The sequence below is a fragment of the Vigna radiata genome, chromosome 11 (genome assembly GCF_000741045.1).
Source record: "Vigna radiata var. radiata cultivar VC1973A chromosome 11, Vradiata_ver6, whole genome shotgun sequence".
In the NCBI taxonomy this organism is placed as follows: domain Eukaryota; kingdom Viridiplantae; phylum Streptophyta; class Magnoliopsida; order Fabales; family Fabaceae; genus Vigna; species Vigna radiata.
Window position 1 is genome coordinate 17838995 of NC_028361.1, and position 24866 is coordinate 17863860.

General features: G+C 33.3%; 1 protein-coding gene across 3 annotated transcripts in view; it reads left to right on the forward strand.

Annotated features, from left to right (window-relative positions):
* LOC106777768 (importin-9) overlaps positions 1–24866 on the forward strand; it is a 31454-nt gene that overhangs the window by 1086 nt on the left and 5502 nt on the right. For 2 of the 3 annotated variants that reach the window (XM_014665511.2, XM_014665510.2), the window contains exons 3-28: positions 241–333; positions 2927–3098; positions 3422–3537; positions 3984–4070; positions 4169–4285; positions 4415–4478; positions 4552–4694; positions 5321–5368; positions 5456–5524; positions 6125–6200; positions 12757–12887; positions 14241–14300; positions 14432–14501; positions 14613–14677; positions 14765–14826; positions 14892–15015; positions 15093–15150; positions 15473–15585; positions 17390–17467; positions 17552–17614; positions 17703–17798; positions 17899–18008; positions 21369–21558; positions 21743–21857; positions 22588–22700; positions 22797–22874. In XM_014665511.2, coding sequence (XP_014520997.1) covers positions 241–333; positions 2927–3098; positions 3422–3537; positions 3984–4070; positions 4169–4285; positions 4415–4478; positions 4552–4694; positions 5321–5368; positions 5456–5524; positions 6125–6200; positions 12757–12887; positions 14241–14300; positions 14432–14501; positions 14613–14677; positions 14765–14826; positions 14892–15015; positions 15093–15150; positions 15473–15585; positions 17390–17467; positions 17552–17614; positions 17703–17798; positions 17899–18008; positions 21369–21558; positions 21743–21857; positions 22588–22700; positions 22797–22874 — 2511 coding nt within the window. Of the gene's footprint in view, positions 1–240; positions 334–384; positions 1043–2926; positions 3099–3421; positions 3538–3983; positions 4071–4168; positions 4286–4414; positions 4479–4551; positions 4695–5320; positions 5369–5455; positions 5525–6124; positions 6201–12756; positions 12888–14240; positions 14301–14431; positions 14502–14612; positions 14678–14764; positions 14827–14891; positions 15016–15092; positions 15151–15472; positions 15586–17389; positions 17468–17551; positions 17615–17702; positions 17799–17898; positions 18009–21368; positions 21559–21742; positions 21858–22587; positions 22701–22796; positions 22875–24866 lie in introns of those variants that run through there. The other variant, XM_022775984.1, reaches the window with a different exon arrangement.

Below are 24866 nucleotides of genomic sequence, written 5' to 3' on the forward strand. Positions count from 1 at the left end.
TTATTCAGAGCTAAAATATTTCCTTCTATCTTTCATTATTTTTCTTAAAGAAATTAGTATTTTCTTAAATGCCCCCTTTTCCTTTAGGATAAACACGTTTTATGCTTTCTTATCTATTCCTTTTATCCGTTCACATTTGAAAAACTTTACTAGGATTACAAATCCAATATTTGTACCAGTAAATTATTTATTTTCCTTCTTCCGTTTATTGGGAACTTGTATAACTTGACCTTGTTGTACTTAGCTGCTGTCCTTATTAAGCAGTTAGTTAAAAAGCATTGGCAGGAGGGTGATGACACTTTTGAACCTCCTGTTATCTCTACTGATGAAAAGGTAAATATGCATTTATTTCTATTGAGTATTATTGGTAAGTGGATTTCTAAAAGGTATTTTTGAAAAATATTCTGAGCTTGTTTTAGTTGAGATTTAAATATATAGAAACTGGTGACATCTTTGAACCCAATATGTGAAGAAGAAGCAGAAGGAGAGGCTGTTATGCCATGTGGAAGTGTGAGTGAGGTCCAGAAGGAGGTGTGCAAAGTTGGAGGTGGTTATAAGTTACAGACGAGAAAGCTTGGATTGGGCTTGAGCAGGATATAGCATTTCATAGCTATTCTGCATTTTCCTTTCTATTTTCTACAATCCATACTTTCTATGTTTATTGTTTATTGAAAAGTCTAACTCAATCATTTTTTATTTTTTTAGTAAAAATTAATTATTGTACACCAGTGCTAGAAGGCTTCTCACTCTGTAATGGTTATGCAATCTTACCCTTGATGTTGCAAATAGGCTTTTGCAGATTCAAACACACAACTAAATTGGTCAAGGCACAATTCACCATTGTGCTAGGACTAGCCCATAGTAGTCAATTGCATGTGGTGATGGGGTAGCAGAGCAGAGCTTCCTGCTCGTAAGACTCATAGAGCCTTCCTGTCCCTGTAGTTGTGGCATCATTCAGGGGTTAGGTTGTATTAGAACAACGGAGTAGAAGAAGGAACTGCTTTCATTATATTGAGAGAGCACAAAGACTTACATTTCTATGGTAAGACTCAACTATTTATAACAACACCAGGATAAAAAATACACTTGCAGTTATAACAACTGTAACTAGATTACAGTTGTACCCATGGTTATCATTTAGAGTCTACTTCATATGAAAAAAATATTTAATACTCATAAATAGCAATACCAATTCAATAGTTCAACACTTTGATTAAGCAAACTAGTAAAACAACAACTCCACTATTCTACAATAGCTAACTTTAATGATGCATAACTACTATATAAGTTCAAACTACTACAATAAATAAGTTCATAAAATTACAAAACAAAAGTTGTTAAAGTATTAAAAATTAGAAGTCGTTGGAGGAAATGCCTTAAGTTTTGCAGTGGTATTAATTTTTAAGGTGTCAAATATTTTTTTGGAAAGGAAATCATTGTGTTGATAAGTTGGCGAGTTTAAGCCTGTCTTCTAGAGAAGTTTTTAGATGGTATACAATTATGTCAGCTTTTATAAGTTTGGACTTTTATCATAAGGTTTCTTTTTCCTATGTATAGGGCTTCTTAACTTGTGTATAGCTTTATAGGTGGCCTGTTTTTTTGTTCATGGGTTTTGTTAGGGTCCCCCATGAGTTCTTTATATCTTTCTTTTTGTTTTCAATGATATTTTCATGTGATGGCATATGATAGATGTCCCTGAGGGTGTCAACTTAACATAAATGCCAAGGATCATAGTGATGCCTCACATGAGTTTTCATAAAAAAAAGTGATGACAATTAAGGAACTAAAAAAGTTTCTATCATCATCTTTATCACCATCCCACTTCTAGACATTTTAAAATTTTAGGACCTAAACATGTTATAGATACAAACACAATTTTGTACAAACACAATTTTAGAAGTAAAATGGACAGAAACCAAGTCCAACTTGTGGCATTGGAAACGAAAGAATAGAACCAAACCATGTCCAACTTGAAGTATCGAAAAGTGGTATGAGAGCTTGATTCGTCTTAGTGATTGACTCTTACGATTATGACATATAGTAGGTGGAGAATTCTAAGTTTGTGGATTTCTTTAATTGAAAGTCTTTTGTTTCAAGAAAGTGTGTCCAAATGTGGTGAATGGTGATACAAAGAAAGGTCACCATTGAGTTACTCTTAAAAAGATGAATTGCTCATTGTTGTTTATTTATAGAAAATATATTTTTAAATAATAATGTAGAAGATTAAGATAATTGGACAAATTTTAAAAATATGAAAAGCAACAAAAAAACCAATTTTATTGTTTTTTGTCTCATAAGTTAGAAAGAGTAGTATGAATAAGCTCTAAAAACTATCATAAAAGTTGAAAATAAGACTTATTTTATTATTCTCAATCATGAAAAATACACTCTCATACCCTCTATTTGTAATAATCTAATTCTCCTAAAAAGAGGAATATGGAAACTAGGAAAAATAAAATAAAATAAAAGATTATGTATCTATTTCCTCTAATTAGGAAGATTCTAAAGATATTATCTCAAATTACAACAATAAAAACATAATTTGTCAAAGCTGGCCACCTGTTGCTTTGTCTTCCCTCCATTGAGCTTTAGGTCTGACGGATTTCTCTTTTATTGGATAAGGATGGAGGGTAATAGCAAGGTTTCTATGCCTTTTGACTGACCTTTTGACTTATTTACTATGGGTTCAAAGTCTTGCTCGTTGATCTCATATTAGCACTCCAAATAATATAAGTTTCTGAACCTGAATTTCTGGAATATTAAATGATAGGTTTATACATCACTGAGTAGCCTTTTGTAGTTCCATGCCAATCTTAGTTATTTATTTATTTATTTATTTTTTATTTTATTTTCTGTAAAAGGCCATTTAATTGAACTGACTACTTAGTCATTTTTTTATGGTAACTAATGTATGCTACATTGCCAGGAAATCATCCGAAGAATGCTTCTATTGGCATTGGATGATCCTCATCGAAAAATTTGCACAGCCATTGGTATGGCTGTTGCATCCATTGCAGTGCATGACTGGCCAGAGTTATGGCCAGATTTGTTACCATTTCTTCTAAATTTGATCAATAACCAAGCCAACTTGAATGGAGGTAAGCATTTTTGTTTGAGTTGATTTTTGGGATTTTGTATGTGTAAATGATTTGGAAAAAGCCTTGGCTGTACCAAGCTCTCCATTTTTGTATAGTAGAGACCAAACATTTATGGTATGAGCAGTTTATATCCCTGAATTGTAAATGGTTTGCTTGATGATTTTCTTTCATGCTGGCTACTAGTTGATTCATTTACTTTCTCTATTAGGTTTTCTGGAAATAGTTTTATGATCAATAATTGTACCATATTTGGGTTACAATGTTTATGGAATTTCAATATGTTAATTAGATTTATTATTTGTCTTTTAATAATTTTATTCTAGTGCATGGCGCTATGAGATGCTTGACTCTTCTCTCTGCGGACTTGGATGATAAAATGGTTCCAACATTAATACCCGCTCTCTTCCCCAGTTTGCTGACAATTGTATCATCTCCCCAGGTTGTATTTTGTATATCTTTCTGAACTAAGTTGGCTATGCAAAAAGTCTGGAAAGGAGTTATTCATTATCAAAAGTTGACGTTATATCTTTATCCTACATTATCTCCATTATTGCGTTGTCTTAACTTTCAACGTCAAAAAGTAAGAGAGCATATTATTGGAATTAAGAAGTCCTTTTTACCTATATTTTGCATATTAGTTGTCAATTTTCGTTTGTAAAAAGATTTTTCCATTATGTCAGTGGATGTTTTTGAAGTAAAATTGAAATACTTTCCTTTTGTTAATTTTTTGATAACTCATTTAAATGCTTTTCTAAATCTTTAAACTCTTCAATTTAAAAAATGAAGAAAATAAAGGAAAATTACTTTTTTTTTTGGTTTCTATGGTGAACTGAGTCTCTTTTGTCTCACCAAAAACAGATTTCTTACTTTCTTGTTGCCATTCAGAATTATGACACATACATTCGATCAAAGGCCCTTTCTATAATCTATTCTTGTACATCTATGCTGGGGACAATTAGTGGTGTCTACAAGGTATTTTGTCACTTAAGTGATTGTGAACTGTTTGAGTGGATTGTTGGGTTAGTGTATTTTTCTTTTAAACTATTAACAGATCAAGGTATTCTGTTTAGGCAGAAACAAGTTCTCTGATAGCTCCTTTGATTAAACCATGGATGGGCCAATTCTCTTCTATTCTAGAAATTCCAGTTCAATCTGAAAATCCCGATGATTGGAGTATCAAAATGGAGGTTAATCTATCTATATGTGTTTATATATAGTTATATTCATGTGTCTTGTGTGTATGTATAGTATACAAGCACACATACATGCATATCTTTCCTATGTAGTAACATGATGTTGGATTTTTCTTTGTCAAGGTTTTGAAGTGCTTGAATCAGTTCATTCAAAATTTTTCAAATCTCTTTAAAAGTGAATTTGAGGGTATGTTTTTCCCTAAGTTGAGCTTCTAGGCATTTGTTTTTATTATTTGTTTACGAGAGGTTTTTCCCTGTAGTTATACTAGGACCTCTGTGGAATACATTTGTCTCTTCTTTGAGAGTTTATGAGAAAGCTGCTATTGAAGGAACTGAAGATTCATATGATGGAAGATATGATTCTGATGGTTCAGAGAAAAGCCTTGATTCATTTGTTATCCAGGTGATGATAGCAGCCAGCAGTTTCTCATGTTGATTATTTTATATTGCATAAAATGACAATATTCTGCTCAATGTATTTTCATGTCAAAGTTAACTGCCTGACTTTTGATGGTCTCTTTAGCTTGTTATTTGGCAAGGAGGATACCTATATTAAACTGGTCACCTGAATCCAAGGGGCACACAGCGGTCACTGCAATGAAAATAAGCCGTTTTTTCATTAATTAGTATTGTGGCTTCATCAGTTTATTCATGAAAAGGAACCTCTTTTGTTGTATTTATACCTTTTATGTGTGTTTTATAGCTGTTTTTGCTGAATGTATGGAAAACGTTGAAAGTTATAATTATAGACTTCTAAGTAATCAACTGGCTGTGGTTTGCATTGTTAGTCAGTTACAACCATCATTATGGTTGTATTCTGTTAGAGTAGTTTATTGCAGCTGTCACTGTCAGGTTGTGATAACTGATCCAGTCAACTGGATGACCTTCTGTAATCTCTATATGCCTCCGAATTATAAAATTTCTTTTCTGTTAGTTTGTTTTCAATAGGCATGGTGTTTTTCTTTCATTTCCATGATACTTTATAATAACTTTTGAATTATCATTTTTCATCTATTTTTTTATCTGCAGCTCTTTGAACTCATGTTGACTATTGTGGGTAATACAAGACTGAGAAAGGTTTGGTTCAGAGTATTCTTGCTATACTTTTTTGCTGATTCTGTTCTATTGTACCATTGCTTTGATCTGTGGTTTTCACTTTTATAGGTGGTTGGGGCTAATATAAGAGAATTGGTGTACTATACTATTGCTTTTCTTCAGATGACAGAACAGCAGGTATACCATTTTTTACTTTTCTCGATTCTCTTGTTCATATTTGCCTTCATTTTGCTTAGTAGCATCTGACTGGCTTTCTGCAGAGTCGGTTTCTAATTTCTTGTGCTATTTTAAATGCTGTGCTTTTCATTTGAATAGAAAAGCTGTAGCTTCCTTGAGATGAGTGCAGATGGATCTTTCCAGTACCCATTATTTTAATTTTGTTATTTCAGCATAAAATGAATGCCAATGTCTTACTGCTTCATATATCGCTGTACAGCATGTGCATGTTTATGTTAGATAGAGAGGAAGCAGATGGTGTATTGGAGTCTTCTCATGGATTCCATCCCTCATAGGGATGGTAATGGGCTAGACAAGTGCAGTTTGACTATACTCGCCCCTGGCAGATGTTATATGCTATCAATTGTTTTTTACTGTGGTTTGGTTTAGAAGATGTATTTGGCTGTATTTTATAATAGTGCAAATAGGACAATATGTAGCAATGCCTTGGATGTTCTATCCGTCTCTTTTTTTTTTCTTTTTTTTTTTTTTTATATATATCTTCCTGCAATTGATTTCTTTCACTATTTTTTACTAAATTATGGTGCATTCTATTTTTAGGTTCATACATGGTCTGCGGATGCTAACCAGTTCATTGCTGATGAAGATGATTCTACTTATAGCTGCCGCAACTCTGGTCAGTATCTCCCTTGAAGAAACTAGAACTAAGCTGAAAGAGAAGGATTTACATACACTGAAAATGATTTTGCATTACTATTGTTGAAGTGCTAGGCAGGAATTTATGTAGACCAAGTAACTTGCACAGCAGCTATGCAGAGTAGACTGCAGCTCAGTATAACTAACTAGCAGAATAGCTTGCACAGCAAGCTGTGCTGACTAGATGACACTTCATCTAACTAACTGACAGTGCAGAGTGTCGATGACTACTGTTAGTCACAACAAATACTATAGAGATTGTAACTGGGAACCTTATAGTTCACTCCTTGTGATTTTATTTCCTAGTTTAACTATGTGGCTGCTAATTTATTTTACATTAGCTTGATAGTTTCCTAGTGTTGGAAGACCAACATTGACTAAAGATAAGACAACTTCGTAATACATAAGTAGGATACAAACCTCATCTTATAAGTCGGTTTCGTTAGGTTGAGTTGGACTTGAAGTCCACTTTTTAACATGGTATTAAAACAATGAATTAAAAGTTTATCCTAACGGAAATTTGTTGTTTGTTGGACATTGTTCTACCTGCTATCGGACCATCCATTAATGTCTAGTTTCAAGCATAGGATGTATATACTTCAGCATGAGGGGGTGTGTTGGAAAATCCACATTGACTAAAGATAAGGCGATTTCATAGTACATAAGTGGATGCAAACCTCACCTTACAAGTTGGTTTTATAGAATTGAGTTAGGTTTAAAGTCCATTTTTTAACACCTATGTTGAATTACTTTCCTTCATCTTGATTATTTTGGTGTTTGTTATGATAATGATTCTGACTCTTGTCCTTATAATTAAACTTTTAAATTTTGATGCATTTTATCATTCAAGGACACTAACAATCCTATTCCCTCCCTTGCTATTGTATGATTTTCTCAAATAGGTATTTCTCAAACATCAAATGAATATACAAGGTTGGAAAACCAATTTAGAAAACATAATGACAACACTTAATGTAATCAGATGCCTATGATTCAACGACATAATCAGATTCTTATTATTCAAGGATATAATCAGATTCTTATTATTCAAGGATATAATCAGATCCTTATTATTAAAGCATATATTCAGATCGCTATATTTCAGGGATAGAATCAAATCCTTTTTATTCAGAGATATAATCAAAACCTTATTATTCAGAGATATAATTCGATCCCTATGGAGATATTTTTGTTATATACTTTAACTATAATATGCCAAATATGAAATAATAAAATATGATTGTTCACACTCCCCTCAAAGTTGGTGGATATGCATATCCCATTCATGGTTTGGAAACAATCCTTTCAAAGTTGTTGCTATTCAGTCCCTTTGTTGATAGGACGAATGGGTGGAAGGTTGAGTTAATTCATTAGATGCAATAGAGTCTTAAGATTGAATTGGGGAAGGTGGCGGAGTTTTGGTTTGAGAATTTTGATGTGAGGTGGAGGACTTGTTTAAGGGTGTTGCGTCAGAGATGGTTGTTTGTGTAGGTGGAGGAAAAGATTGGTTTTCTGTTTGTTTGAATGAAGACGAAGATTCATGTGTTACCATATCCAGATGAGGTGTCTCAAGTGGAGCATCAAATGTTGATGCAGGATTATTGTCTTTTCTTCCTTAAGAAAGCAAACACCATATCTGATGTTGTTGAGGGGTGGTGTTCCTGGTACGTTTTATCCCATGAGATGGAATGGTCCACTTTTTCTTAGGAGTTGGCTCAAAGGTTTTTCTATAGTAGGAACATCAGACTGAGTGTATCTAGCAGCATCTTTTGAATTGCCACTGGCAAATGGTTCTGATGAAGGTGAAGAAACTACAAGACTCCTTTTTCCTGTGGTTTGCTTCCCTTCTATTTTAAGCATTCGCCAACATGCAATTTTTCTCCCATCAAAGGCAAAAATTCATAAGCTCTTATGTGTGGAGGCTCAAGATTGGCTAGACAGTATTGTCTGAGATTGTTTTGTTGAGTAGCGCAACAACAACCTTGTGTAGAGATATCCCCATATGCATCATCTTCAAATTGGTCAAGGTGAACACGGGTTGCTTCACTATACATTCAACCTTTTTTATTACCTCGTTTCTAGTAGACTTCTTCATCCTTTAGAATTTTTTATACATAGCTTGATTCCACAACATACGATTGATTGGGGCAGTGTAGGGAGCAGTGATGAGCTCATCTTCCAGCTTCTTTAGAATCCTTATCATATTGAGAAATAAAAGATGAGGCAATTAAAGAGATACTTGCCATCAAATGATATATAACATATCTCCCATATTCTATAATGTGATCTTTCAAACCATGTTTTGGTAGCAGTTCCTTGTTGCACACTTGCTGCCAGATTTTGGCCCAAGGATAGCACCAATTCTTTTGCCAAACAGAGGTAAGATGGGGACCAACGTGACTGAATCCACTTGTTCTAATACCAACTTAAGAAAAAAACACTGGAATATTAAAATGAAATTTAGAGAGTGATTTCCTCTCTATCAGGATTTCATATTTATAATAACTGTATACACATACAATGTATGAGAGTGAAAATAAGAGAATTCAAAGAGATACACATAGGAACTACTTTTAGCACAAAGCCCATAAGCACCTTACAATAAATCCCATTGAAGACTATTTATCTATGAAGCACATATACGGACATGGGTACGGACACAATACAGACATAAAGATTAGTCTAAACTGAAAAATATAACACAGATGGACATGACAGTGTATGTATATAATATTTTTAATTTAAATATGATTACTATAAATAGTATTATTTTTAAGATTTAATTTTTCTTCAATAAAAGTTTATTTTATCTTTTTATAATATTTATTTTTAGTAAGACTTTAATTTATCATTTAAAAAATAGACCATAAAAAATATAATTTTATATTTGTAATTCAAAATTAAAATAAAATAAAAATATATGATTCAAATAAGAACATAATATAATAATAATTATATAATTATTTAATTAATCAAATCTAAATTTAAATTAAAAAGCATAAATTACATGAAAAAAATATTATAAAAGTTTTAAATTTAAATGAAAAAAATAATTCAAATAAAAATACATAATTCAATAAAATGTAGTCAGAATTTAAAAATTGTATAAAATAAAAAATAATAAATTATTAATATAATATAGATTTTTACATAGTAAAATGTATTTAAATAAAATAAGTAAAAATTATTTAAATGTTCAGAAAGTTACGTTTTCACTTTTTCTTATTTCTCAAATTCTCCATAATGTTCTTTCTCTCCAGAGTACCTTTGCTTTTCTTCTTAAGAGCAACTTTTTACTTTTCTTTGCTTGAATTTTTTTCCGTCTTCCTTTTGCTTCCTTCTTTCTTTGCTTTTGTTCTTTCTTCGAAATGTAACTGCAACACAACATCTTCTCTCACTTTGCCAACATTAACACTTTGTTCTACTGCAGATTTCTTCCTTTTCTCTTCTTTTTTGTTTCTTATCTATCATTTGTCCTAAAACATAGCTTAAAACTAGATATGCAAAACATGGGAAGATATTGTTCTTGGATTTCTTTTTTTCTTGTAGTTTTTAAAAATCTTTTATGTTAGGATATTTGCATAATTTCGTCTTAGATATGTGCAAAGGAGTTTCTTCGGCTTGGGTCGTGTTATCTTCAGCATGTCAAGAATTGGGCTGTATTTGACCCAAAACAGTGTATCCACTTTTGCTATGTGTCCATATCGTCGACGCTTAGGAAGTGCGGCAACGCCATTTCCGAGAAGTGTTGGAGCTTCATAGCTATTTATTATAACAAATAGCTTCTGAAATTGCCACTTGGTCACATTTTTTCATCCAAGAAAAAAAATGAAGAGATGGTGTGTTCATTTAGAACCTTGGCTTTTCTCCAAAGTTTTCTTACCAATTATGGGTAGATTGTCTTTGGCTCCATAAAGAAACTGCGAATGCCACACTTTTCCAAGCCCTTGTTAAAACCCAAACCACACCCATCCAGCTTGGCAAAATCAATTTGATGTTCAACCAACTGTGATCATTTGATGCGAGAGCTTGAGTAGAGGCAACATTGTAGGTAGGAATGGCCATGGTAAAAGTTTTTGGAGGTAAAAGAGTTTTGGTTCTCTTTGAGTTAAAGTGTAGGGTTTTTGTCAAGATGGTGGGTGGGTTTTGGTGGGAATATATAGAGTTGAAAAAGATGGTAACAATACAACTCAACGTAAAGAACAATTGAAAAAAAAAATATGATGCATGCTTACTGTATGATGTAATGCATAATATTTTATAGTCGTCTAATATACACGAATAATATGTTATCTAATGTGTATGAACATATATCATCTAATGCTTTGCACATTATTGATTAATCACTCTTCCACAAAAGTCATGCCCAATAAGGCTCTCACATGATAAAATCTTTTTTAGAAGAGGTTTTGTCAATATATCAATTAACTTATTGCTTGTAGGGACAAATTTTAAATCCACAATATGATAAGGTATGTAATGTGTATGATAGGTGGAAACATATTAAAAAAATAGTTGTTAGTCAGGTTGTTAGGATGAGTGAGTTTTCTATATATAGTTGGGGGGTCCTGGTATGTGGGGGACTTTTGGGATCATTGACATCCTGTGTGAAGGGAAAACCCTTGGAGGAGAGAGTGCTCTCCTATTTTGTATTCTTTTCACTCTATTCAATAAAGAATATTACCTTTCTTTCGCTTTTCAATTTTGGGTTCCTAACAAATTGATTCGACGTGCTAGATACAAAGAGAAGGGAAAACCCTTGGAGGAGAGAGTGCTCTCCTATTTTGTATTCTTTTCACTCTATTCAATAAAGAATATTACCTTTCTTTCGCTTTTCAATTTTGGGTTCCTAACAAATTGATTCGACGTGCTAGATACAAAGAGAAGGGAAAAGTTTGGCCAGCAAGCAAGGAAGAGCTAGGGTAGAGATGAAGACAAGTTTGTCTATTACCAAATAAATCCTACAGGAACTTTGTCTATTACGAAAGAAACCAAGAATCCTTCTTGGGACGATCTTTCTTAAGCTCTTTGTAGGAGTTGGGGGGCAGAGAACGGAACACCATTTTTGAAAAGTGTAAGGGTAGAGAACGAAGTGCCATTGTTGAAAAATGTGCAACAGTTAAACAACAAGAAAGGGTGGAAGGTTACATTCAAGAATGAGGTGGAGAACAACAATTGGGTTGAGTTTTGTTATGCTATTGATGTGCTGCCTAGTAATAATACACATGATGGTTTACTGTCCTTTGATATTCTTTATATCCATTAAGATATTGGCATTCTCGAGAATGGTGGGTTTGATTTCTTGGTGCCAACTGCTTGCGGGAAAGCAATGAAAGTTTTATTTGAGAGTTTGGTAGCAGTAACATGGACTGGGTGTGGGGAAAAATTCATCCTAGAATTCAAGATACCAATCACATGCATAGGGATTCTTATGGTTTGTTGATGGCTGATAACAAGTGTGGTGATAATAATAGATGGGGATGGAATAATGATATGAAAATATCGTATTTTTTCATTGTTGATTTGGGGTTTTTGGTGGATGACACTGCGATTTTTAACACCTCAATTCATGTGATCAAGGAATTTAGCAACAATTAAGGACTAATTGTTAGACTTCAATCTTAAGGACAAGGTTCTTTTTGCAACGACAAGTAATGGTAGGATATGTAATGTGTATATTAACGGGAGACATATTAAAAAGGTAGTTGTTAGTCGGGTTGTTAGGATAAGTGAGTTTGTTTATATATAATTAGGGGTTCCGGGTATGTGGGGGAGTTTTGAATGTTTTGGAGAATTGTTGACAGGATCATTGACATCCTGCATGAAGGGGAAACTCTTGGAAGAGACATTGCTCTCCTATTTTGTGTTCTTTTTAGCCTATTCAATAAAGAATATTACTCTTCTTTCTCTTCTCAATTCTTGGTTCCTAACACAATACTATTCTGAAAGTGATCCCATGTGAAATGGTGTTTAATCTCAATGTGTTTAGCGCTATAATGCAATATTGGTTTTTGTTAGAAAGACTAATAGCAGCACTGTTATCATATAAAGGTAATGAATGACAAGATAAATCATGATAACAATTAAGGCTCCCTTTAAAGAGATGATTGACAACAATGAAGGTTGTCGTCTAGGATTTTGAATTATTGACAGCAATGATAGTTGACATCTAGGATGTTTGGATGCACATTCAAAGGCAGCTCTTAAGAATTTAACACTCTCATACCATCTCAAAATTAGGGTAGAATAGATGATTTTATTGCCAAGAGTACATCACATATATATATGCAAGATTGGAAAACTAATCTAGGAAATACAATGGCAACACTTAATCCTTATTATCCAGCGCTATAGTCCGATCCCTGTTATTCAGGGATATAATTAGATCCCTATGATTTAGGGATATCAGTTATACATTTTAATTATGCGCTTATGGAATAATAAAATATGATTGCTAAGAAATTTCATGGATTCAAATGAGTTTGTTTCGTTATATATATTTTCATAATCTTCATAAAAAAAATACTTTCTTTTAGGTGTGCTTTTATTGGAAGAGGTTGTGAATTCTTTTGACGATGAAGGAATTTGCGCTATCATAGACAGTACAAAGCAATGGTTCAACGACTCTCAAATCAGAAAAGCAGCTGGCAATGCAAGTTGGTGGAGGGTAAATACATATGGCTATTCTTTTTGGATCTAGAAGCTAGCTTATGTTTGGTAAATTTTATTTGCCGGCTGACAGGCTTTTTTTTTTTTTCAAATAATGCTGATTCTGAATCCTGTTTATTTTGTTGCCATGCAACTCTTTCCTATTAGGTATCTTACTTAGAAAGTAAAATGCCCCATAACCTGCACTCAAATTTCTAGATCATTCAACTAGGAAGAAATTATCAATCTCATTGGGAATTGTTCACTTTTGCGGCTAATCTCTTTTGGGACAATTTATTTTATACATTTTAGTAACCTTAGACACTATTAACCACTTACAGAAGATATTTAACCATTACTGCTACATTTACGAATTTATAATTAATAATTGTATACAATCATTCATTTATTTCAGCAACTTGTGAGGCAATGTTAACCACCATAGGACGTTTTAATAATCTTGTGCACATTGCTTACTAACCATTTGTGAGACATATTAGCCATTAGTGCACCGATTGCAGATTGATAATTGTATATAGACATCTTAGTTTCCTCTTTGAACCACTGGTAACACATAGTTAACAACATTAGACGTTTCAATAAACTCATCACACTGTTAACAACTTGTTAGACATATATAACCATTACTATTACCAGTAAAAATTGCTATCTGTATGCTATTACAGATTGTAAGAATGTTTTTTTTTTTTTTTTGACAAATACCACCTTCAATTTTAACTTTGTTTCCTTCTCCACTTCTATAGTTTCTGAAAATATACCTATTTTCTAGCAATAATTATATCTTCCCACAAGCCACTTTTGGCTCAATCTAGGTATTGTTTCATTGAGCCACTCTTGGCTCAATGCAAGTGTTTTTTAAACAAGCCACTCTTCGTCAAGGCAAGTATTCTATGAACAAGAAGCTAATCTTGGCTTAAGAGAAATATAATGTCTTTGTGATCAAAAGATCATGATTTCGGCACAGGATAGTTGGTGGACAATGCATCTTTAGCTTGAATTCCTAGAGATATTTGAATGAAGTTTGTATTTGGCATGTAACTATTTGACAACAAATGGTGAAGACATTACTTGGACCACAAACTTAAGCTTTAGGAATATTTTGAGTTAATGTGAACTTAAAGTCTTGATTGTCCTCATCTAATTATCATCAATCACTTATCAAACTAGTGGAAAGATCTTCATGGTGTTTTATTGTCTATCAGATGAAGCACTTGTACTTAGAATCTGTACAGGGCCTATTAGACGTAGCTTCTTCATGTTTTAAGCTTTGTTGTATTTAAGGACTTTATCAAAATTATTGGGTGTTGGACTTTTGCTTTAACATTATTTTATACATGTTAATTTTTGGCAGATAAGAGAAGCTACTCTGTTTGCCCTATCATCTCTTTCAGAACAACTATTTGAGACAGAGGTTTGAGATTCCTATTTCAGTTGTGAATTCTGATATGTAGAATTAGATTCAAGTTTTCATTTCCAGCCTCAATTACTTGTGTTTTTATTTTGAACTTGGGAAGACTGTAATGTATCTTGTTATTGGTACAGGAAACCAGGGTTTATTCAACTGACTTGAAGGATCTGCTTGAGCAGATTTTTGCAGTAGACTCTCTAATAGGTTGATTTCAACTCTTTCCTTGCCCTCGTTTAAGCTTCCATTCTGATTCAACGAATGCAGCTGTGTCCGTGATAATGTTTTTTTAATCTTATTTTTTCACTTTTATTCCAGGTCCTCTTGAATGCCCATTTTTATATGCTCGCATTTTTACTTCAGTTGCTAAATTTTCTTCTTTGGTAAATGGTCCTGTCCAAACTTTTAAGATTTCATTTCTCTAGATCTCTTTCTGTCATGACTTGTAATTGATCTTTAATATTTTACAGATAAGCGGTGGCTTAGTAGAGCACTATCTCTATTTAGCAATGAAGGCAGTTACAATTGATGTGTAAGAAAACTTGTCTCAGTTTGTAATCTTACTGTAATATACTCTTCTAACTTTGAATATAACAGGCCCCCACCTGTAAAAGTAGGTGCCTGTAGAGCACTTTCTAACCTCCTTCCCGAAGCAACAAATGAAGTTATCCAATCGCAGTTGTTGGGTTTATTTTCATCCCTCATTGATCTTCTTAATCATGTACCCACATTATAAAAGCTTTTGTTATTTATCTTTGCTATTGTTGCATGTATTAATTACCAAAATATGATTTCCAGGCATCAGAGGAAACCTTGCACCTGGTACTTGATACATTGCTTGCTGCAGTGAAAGCAGGTTAGGTCGTATACTCCTCAGATATTGACACAGGCACACTCACGTGTGTGTATACGATTTAAAAATATCTCAGCTAGCTATTGTTAAAATTAGGTGTAATTTTAAATGCATTTCCGGATACTAGCTTGATTATATATTCATACTTATATTCGGAAAATATGCTGTACTCTTGTTTTTACCTGAAAGCTTTTATATTGCTTGTGCAGAATGTGTTATAATTTATAAATCATTGGGCTGAGAAGTTTTTCAAAATGTTTTTACTAAAATCTATCCCTTGTTTTCATTTCAAATATATTTATTCCCTTATCATTACTTATTATAGGTCGTGAATCATCAACAGTAGTTGAAAACATGATTTCTCCTGTAATCCTTAATGTGTGGGCATCGCATGTTTCGGATCCTTTTATCAGTATTGATGCACTTGAAATTCTTGAGGTAATGATTTTATTTGTTAATATTATTATCTCCAGAGTTACTTGGTTGTTTTTCTTGGCATCTTAGATTACTCATGACTGATGTTGTCAAACCTTACCCTGAGGTAGGACTGTAAAACATGAGATTCTAATGTGGAATGTTCCATCGAAGCAATCACAATCTTAGATTGGGGTCTGTAGTGGTCAACCCCAAAATTGCTAAAAAGGGATAGCATAGCTGAACTCAGGATAGCCATTATTCTATTATATTTTACAATTATTTATTTATTATATTATATGTTATGCTTTATTCAACATTATTATTATTATAATAGTAATAATAGTTATTATTATTAGTATCATGGACAAAAACCAAAATCGTGTTATAGTTTAAGAATAAAAAATATAGTTATCCCTAATAATAATTATTATTTAAGAGCATTTTTTGTTTTTTTTTTCTTCACTTAAGCTATTTTTAAGAAAAATATGTTTAATAAATTAGATCTTTAGGACATCACTTGAAATTTAGTAGAAAACATTTTTCCCTTTCAACTTCATAGATTCTTATTCTTATGTAAAAACTGTTCTTTTTGTTGTTTCCAAACTAGAGAACTTTTCAATAAATTACCATAATTGAATAAATTACACATAATATTGATTGTTAAATTAATCTAATTTTTTAGTTCTTCGACACACACCCTTAGTTATATTTAGTTTACATTTTATATTTTAAATATTATATTAACATATTATGTTTGATTAGTTTATTATTACTTAAGGTTAACTTCCATTTAAAATCCATTTTTTAATACGGTAGCACATGCTATCAGGCTGTAAAGTTAACGTATTATGTTGCATTTTTAAAATTGAGGGACTTGATTGAATCTTTTATTAATAGAGAGACCAAATCGAGGAAAAGAAATAAATAATAGGACCAAATGGGTATTTAAGCCAAAATAATTTGGAAAGGTCATTTTAGTCTCTCAAATTTAGTCTTTAGGAACTACAACCAAAATTTTCCCAATTGGTTTTAGTGTTTAGGAATGGGGAAGAAGAGTTATCTTTAGTTCTCTCCTATTTTGCAACTGTATTTTATTTTTGTTGATCTCTCCATTTGAGTTTGTTCTTTAATCTGAGTCTTCCACCTTGATTCCCAGTTCCAAGATTGGTAACATTTCTCTTATTACTCTTGGTTGTGATGAACTAGGGTGAAATTGTAAAAGTAACAAAATTTGTCGTACAACATGAATGGGGGTGGTATGTGATCTTATTTTAGACTTTATGTTGGAAAAACTGTAAGCGGAGCAATTGCCCTTAAATAGAATACATAGACATAATAACTGAAAATCTTAATTTATGATGGATATAAGTCCGGATCAATGATCTTGTACAATAAATATAAAATATTGTCAGCCTATTATCCTCTTACTTATATAATTAAAACTGTCCAAGGAAATATTAACTGCAGCATTACTCATAGGATTCTGACACCTTCATTTCATTTTGATGGCCTGAACAATTGGAAATGCTGTAATTTGCAGTAGTAAACACACGTATGAAGTTAATTGTGTGCTGGTTGTTATGTAACATGTACAGAGAGCTTTGTTGGGTGTGCATGTGTATATATGCTCAAAATACACACATATGTTAGTACTTTAACTTATGTGCTATTCTCTATAAGATGTTATTTTGAAGCTATCATTTATCGAGCTCTATATATAGATTACGTGGTTCATAACTGCTGCAGAGTTTGGAAAGAATTATTATAATGCTTGCTTATAAATTATTTCTTTTGTTCATCTGATTATATTTTTTCCTTTCTCCAGACGATCAAAAGCATTCCTGGATGCATACATCCATTGGTTGCCAGAATTTTGCCGTATGTTGGACCAATTTTGAATAAAGTATGAGTATTGAAAGTTAACCAAGTGTCAGTGGTTAGTGATTTTAAAGTAATACCTGTTACTTACACACCTATGTTCTTGTAGCCCCAAGAGCAAACTGAAGGCTTGGTATCTGGATCACTAGATCTGGTAACAATGTTACTAAAGGCAAGTATACGTAGAATCATGTCACCCTTGACCTTTGAGCACTTTATCTTTTGAATTTCTCATCTCATTTCGTTGTAGCTATATGCAGAATGCCCCTGCTGATGTAGTGAAAGCAATATATGATGTCTCTTTTAATGCTGTTGTCAAAATAATCCTACAAAGTGATGACCATAGTGAAATTCAGGTATATTTCAGATAAACACATCCTATTTTATTATTTATATTTTAAACTATTTCTGATTGGAGCATAGAATTAAATATATGTATTCACTTGATATGAGCAGAATGCTACAGAGTGTTTATCTGCATTTATATCTGGGGGAAGGCAAGAAGTTCTTGCGCGGGGATCTGATTCTGGATCAACTATGAGAAGTTTACTTGATGTAGCTTCAAGGTAGTTGGCTGTTATTTCACATTTCTGAGTACATTCGCTACCATCAAGCTTCTTTCAACAACTGTTCAAACAATTTCAATTTATTTTGTTATTTCTTTAAGTTTTAGCTTTTAGACATTCCTCTAGGATATGGAAAAGGAGAAAACCAGCATGGGAAATGGTTAACTTCTAAAAGTCACTGCTGTTTCTATATTTTCTGCAAAATCAACCTGTTTATACATAGAATTATACAAAACCTTAAGTTTATTGTATTGTTACATACTATTATTTAGTTTATTATTTTCTGTTATTAAAAGTTGTAGATGGAAAAGGCTTAGGGCCATCTTTTTGTCTTACAGATCAGGAATTCAGCCTATGTCTCTTTTTCTTTTATTTCAACATGATATTGGAGTTATGTTAGAGTTTATCCTTGCGAATGTTGTTGTTTGTTGGGCTTACTGAACCACCTATTATTGGACTGCTATTAGCCACCCATAAAATGTGGAGTTCCATGATGAGGGGTGTGTGTTGGAAGTTTTACATCGACTAAAGTTAAGACAAATTTATATATATAAATGTGTGCAAACATGACCCTATAAGCTGGTATTATAAGATTGAGTTAAATTTAAAGTTTATTTAGAATGATTGTGTATACCATTTATGTGGCTAACAACGTGTTAGGTTCTTAGATAGAGGAAACCAGGAAAAACCACTGCAGACACCTAAACTCACTGAATAGATCTTGTATTGTTGATCCTAGGCAACAAGTACAGCATATGAATGCTTCCGAGGGACAATGTTCCCTTCACACATCACACAGGATGCCAATGATCTTGCCAACAACTCTCCAAAATATCCAAAAACGTCCCTGCATACAAAGGACCCCCAACTATACATAGGAAGTCTCGCTCAACCTAACAACCCAACTAACAACTACTTTTTAATATGTTTCCTCCTAACATACACATTACATATCCTATCAAAAGGAGTGGAAGATTCAACTACAATAACCATTGTTGAAATGTAATGTTCTTTATTATTATTATTATTATTATTATTATTATTATTATTATTATTATTATTATTATTATTTATGTATGGGAACCCAACTATTGGGTTTTAGGGTTTCCTGACATTTTTGTATTTTGCACTACTATACTCTATAAATACAATAGTAAATTGTAACAATGCATTTAAGGAAATATACATTGTTTTACTTAACTATGAGTTCTTTAAACCAACAACTTTTTGTCTAAGTGGAAGAGGAACTAATGCACATGTGCTATTACCTTCAAGAGTTTGGATTTCATTAATCATGACTTGCGTCTTACATGGTTTGTTGTTTGTTTAATTCATTATCTTTTAGACGAAGCATGATCATGTTTGTCAGTTGGATGTTTCTAGCAGCTCTTAATCTAAATCATAAGGTGTTGGTCTTTTTCTCTAACATCTTGGTATTGAAGTGGCACAGTTAGGTGTTATCATTTCACAAAGAAAATAGTCTTGATATTTTTGAGGTGATTGGCATGGAATATTACAAGCTTATTGATAGTTCTATGGATTCAAATCAAAAGTTAATGAGACCAATCTGGACTTTTCTCAGACCTAAAGAGATATAGAAGATTGGTTGAAACCTGATTTTATTTAGTAGGAGTTGGAAGTCAATGTATTCAAAACATCAACATTGATCATTGGAATGTTGTTGCTCACATTCTTTGATCTGTAAAAGGGAACCCAGGACAGGGACTTGTACAATAACAAGGGAAGTACTCAAGTCTTAAGGTATTGGGGTGTATATTGGGTTGGTTCTCCCATTAATAAGAGATCTACCACATGATACTATGGATTCTGTGGAGGGAACCTTATATCTTGCAAAAGAAATAAAGTGTTGTTGCTTAGTCTTGTGGTGAAGCTGAATATTGATCTATAGCCTAGCTAGATGTTAACTTTTGTTGATTATACAATTCCTTCAAGAGTTGAAATTTTGTGAAAATACTAGATGAAATTGTATTGTGACAATTATATAGATTGATTGTCATTTTGTTAGAGAGAAGTTGTTGTCCAAGGATCTTATTGGTTAGATCTAATGAACAACTTGCCAACATACTAACTATATCTCTACGAGAGTCTAGGATTCAATTTATATGTTTCAAATATGGTGCATAAAATCTATATGATCCAGTTTGAGAGGGAGGGGAATGTTGAACTGTAATGTTATTTTATTATTTTTGTTGTGCGTCCCCAACTAGAGGATTGAGATTTTAGGCAAGTGCTTTGCATCTTGTTTGTTGTTGTTTTGAAAATCAAATAATCTCCAATATTATTTTCAAATTATCTCCAAGGTTATCTTTATGATTATCTCATGTAGGGAAGTTCCCTTAAATGTTGTATGGAATATAATCTTAATAGCTTTTACCTTGTAGAAAATCCAACTTAGCTATTTCAGTAGTTTCTCAATGCATCAGACTATAGGTGCAGACAAGGTCCTCAAAATAAAACCATCATATCTTTAAGAACACTTTACACCTTTTTCAAGCTTATTATCTTTTAGCTTCTTCTAATCATTGGAAAATCTCCAATTTAGTCATACTTGCATTATCAACAAGACCTTAGACAATTTAAAATTGTATCATATATAGATGATTTATGAGCTTATTTTCAACTAGAATGCTCAAGAAATACTTATGCAATTTATAACATCATCAAAACTCTGCTCAAATGATTTATCAAGTCATCTAGGAAAATTCCATAGACTAAACTTTCTAATTAGACTCATCTAGCTATATCATCTAATGCATTTTGGCTACCTAGAACACTCATCTGACTTATCATCTGACATGGCTTTAAAACGCTGGTTTTAGTGCATAATTTCATTTAAAGCTCATTTGATCCCATTTGGACGAATCCTAGATAAAAGAATGGATTTGAAGACAATTATTCTTCGAGAAAGCTAAGATTAAGCATTGTATGAGTGCGTAAAAGCAAACTCATCACCTATTCTTTGTATCCTATAAGTAAATCAATAAAAGTCCAACAACGTAGGTTGAATACACTGTTTTTAGTCCTCTCGTTTGTGCAAGTGATCATATTTCTTAAATGCGCTACATATAACAGAAATGTGCTATATCTCAATAGATAGGACGTACAAATCTTAGGTAATTCTCACCTTATAATTTTTATGGTATCGAGTTAGGTTCGAAGTCTAAACTTAGATATTCTCTTTAATACATCTTGTTCATTGGAACTTTCAAAACCTCCTTTACAGTAACAGTTACAAACATTTTATTCTTGTTTTATTTTAGGTTTCCTGCTTATGTCACATGTGGGTGTATTTTTTAATCTGTTTCCAATTTGTTGTCTGATTTCATTTATTTTGAACAGATTACTAAACCCGGAATTGGAAAGCTCTGGGTCTCTCTTTGTTGGGAGCTACATTCTTCAACTTATTTTGCATTTGCCATCACATATGGCGGTACATATACGAGACTTGGTTGCTGCACTTGTCAAACGTATGCAATCTGCTCAAAACGCTGTCCTACGAAGCTCATTGCTAATTGTTTTTGCTAGACTGGTAATTTAGCCAAATTTTCAGATTGAGTTTAAATGATTCTATTCTCAGTTTTTGGTTGGGAATGGTTAACAGTCAAATCTCTCTTTTTTGTAAATAGTCTTTGGAGGTTCAAAACAGTTAATTGAATGATTTTAATGTCTGCTTTCCCTCTGTCCACATCAATAATTTACAAAATATTATTCAGGTACACATGAGCGTTCCTAATGTTGGAGATTTCATTGATTTGATGATCTCAATTCCTGCGGATGGACATGACAATTCATTTGCTTATGTGATTTCAGAATGGACCAAGCTGCAGGGTGAGCATCCTTCTACTATTTTGTTGGTTAAGATATTTTGCTATGTGATTTATTTGGTATTTTCCACTTTTTCAAATTATGAGTTTGTTGCAATTTAGTTTGTCCATAGAACTGAAAGATGTGTGTGTAACTGCTCTTTGGTATGGAGTCATCCTCATGCATGAAAAGTTGAAAGATTTTGATAGGGATTTAAAAGTATATGAAAGTGGGAAAAGAAATTAAATAAGAGGTTGTAGACTGTTAGGCGGTTAGGAGGCTTAGGAGGTCTGTTGGATGGTTAGTTGTTGGTTATCAGGAAGGGTTAGCTTTATAAGGGGCCAGGGGTGTCTTGTGACAGACATGTTTTTGCTTTGTTGTATAGACAGGACCATTGCATCCTGTGTGAAGTGAGAGTGTTCCCTTGATAGTGTTTGGTCTGTGTACACTGTATTCTTTGTTCTCAAGAATAATATACAGATCCCTTTCAGTATTGCTGGTGCGTGTGAGAGTGTTTTGCGTGAGAGTTTGATTTCTTGCTTCAAGAAATCTATCAGATTTTGTTACTAAGTACTAAAATTTTATAATATCTAACTAATATAGTAACTCCTTCTCCCTTCAGTGCGTGTGAATACTTTTTTGCAAAACTCATGTTTATGTTACTTTTACCTCTAAAGCATGAGAATGATCAATAAGGTAGTCTTAGATATGCATAAACAGGATCAATTTTCTTCAATGTGATATATGATTGCAGGCGACATACAGGGAGCATATCAAATAAAAGTAACTACAAGTGCCTTGGCCTTGTTGCTAACCAGCAGGCACAATGAATTGGGTAAAATACATGTCCAAGGCCATCTAATTAAGGTATTACTATTATATGATCTATTTTTGTTCACTTTTTTCTTCACCCGAGGGTTCGGAGTACTTTTGCTGATTTCCCAAGCTTATTTCCTCGTGAAGTCTGGTGAGGGAGTGACCACAAGATCAAAAGCTAAATCAGCTCCGAACCAATGGGTAATATTACCACTTCCCACCAAGGTAATTCCTTTCGTTATACATAGTTGTTTGAACATGTTATGATCAAATTATATTAATTAACTGGAGAGAATACTGAACCAAAGTTTTATTGATCAATATGTAAACAAAATTATGATCATGTTACAACAGATCTATGAATAGTTCAGAGGATCATTATTGACATATTTCAATATGTCAGTTATAAATGTCTAATTGTTATAACTGTTCAATAGTTATAACTGACGATTAAGAGTGCAAGCAAACTAACAAAGAAACTATACAATAGAAATATCACCGTCTGCAAGATAAAGGTGGGTGATAGACAGCTGTTGGCTCAACCAACTTAAGTTTTAGCCCTAAGAAATAAAAATCCGGTAGGATGTTAGTTCGATATTAAATGCACTACTAAAAGTTGTTGGTAGGATATTAAATTACTAAAAGTTGATAGAAGATTCTAGAGATCTCTTGTAATTATTACTTTAGGATTTGAGTTCTCTCCATATAGAAGTGGATGTACTGTACTGTTTTCAATCAATCGAATAAAAATCTTCTTTCTAGTTGGTATTAGAGTTCCCGATCTTGGGAGCTTTGCTTTTGCATTTCTTCTCTACTGTCTTAGTTATGGTTCCTTTTAGGGTTGCTTGAAGTGTACCGATATCCTTTAAATATTGGGATTGCTTGAAGTGCACCCAACTTGAGGTTCTTTCCATTCTTGCACTGCATGTGCTGTCCTCAGAACTGGCTTCAGACCTTCATTGAACCTTCTCCAGAGCTATAACTGGACTTTTGTTGAACCTTGCCGGAACCACCATCGCCAAAGTTGTTGCCAGACCCTAGCTGGAGTTTTTGTAGGAGTCGTCGTCGAGCTTTTTGTTGGAGCTTCTGCCACCATGCACTGCTGCCACATTGGAGCATGGTAGCTCCACTAAGCAATGTTAGGCTTCTAACTTCGAAGATGAAATGCAAATGCTGAAATTGAACGTTTTGAAATCTCCTGGAGTCTGATAAGACTTTCAAGGTGATGTTAGGAAAAAGGTTAAAAATTAGAAGTTATGAAACATTTAACTGTGGTTGGACATTTCATTGGTGGTCAGAGGAAGTTACAGTGTATAATAGGGGTTTGGGTTTTAAGGGGGGAAACGGTCCCTTGTTTTGGGTTGTTGAATAGTTTATTCAGAAATAGGTGTTAACCTGTGTAGAAGGGAATTTCTTCCCTTGGAAGTTGTTAGAGATATTATATTTAGTTTATATTTATCTTTTATTTTTAGTTAGTTTGTTTATATTTCTTATTTGTATTTTGAACTTAATCGATATTTTTTCTATTATAAATAGAGGATCCTATGTATATATTCAACACAAGGAAGTTTTCACTATATTCAACTTGGTATCAGAGCTAGGTTTTCTAATCCTTTTCTACTCTGTCTTTGTTGCCGTGGGTGGTTGCCGCCACCAGCGGCCCCCTACAAGACTCTTTTTCAACCTATGCCTTTATACTTTAATGGGCGATCCCTGGTTTCTGTCTCGCTGGTGCCGCTGTCTGCCATCGTCCGCTGCCGTCCACCGTCCACCGTCCACCAACCATTGTCACCGGCTGTCAACTGCCGACTGCCGTCTCCTGTCCGCCGACCATTCATAGCTAGATCAACTGTCCCTTCCGCTGTATACTTTAGTTCTGGAAAAAATAAAAGTGTCTTTGTTCAGTGTTGTATCTTGTTCCTTAGCCCTTTCCATGATGTGTGTTTAGCTTTATATGGTCATTTATTTACAAGTCTCCAAGGATAGTTCTGGTTAACACCAAGGAATTTCAACACCAAAGTCATGGGTTGAAACAATTTCACCAGCCCTTTATCAGATCTATTTTTGGGTACTTTGATGAATAAAGGAGACCATTATGATCTTCCACTTTCACGATTTGTCATCGGCCCATCGTCATTTCCATCGTTCGCCGTGAGGAGGAATATGTTTCTAGCCATTGCAGGCCCCACCAGTCAGAGATGGCAATCCTTGCAGTTT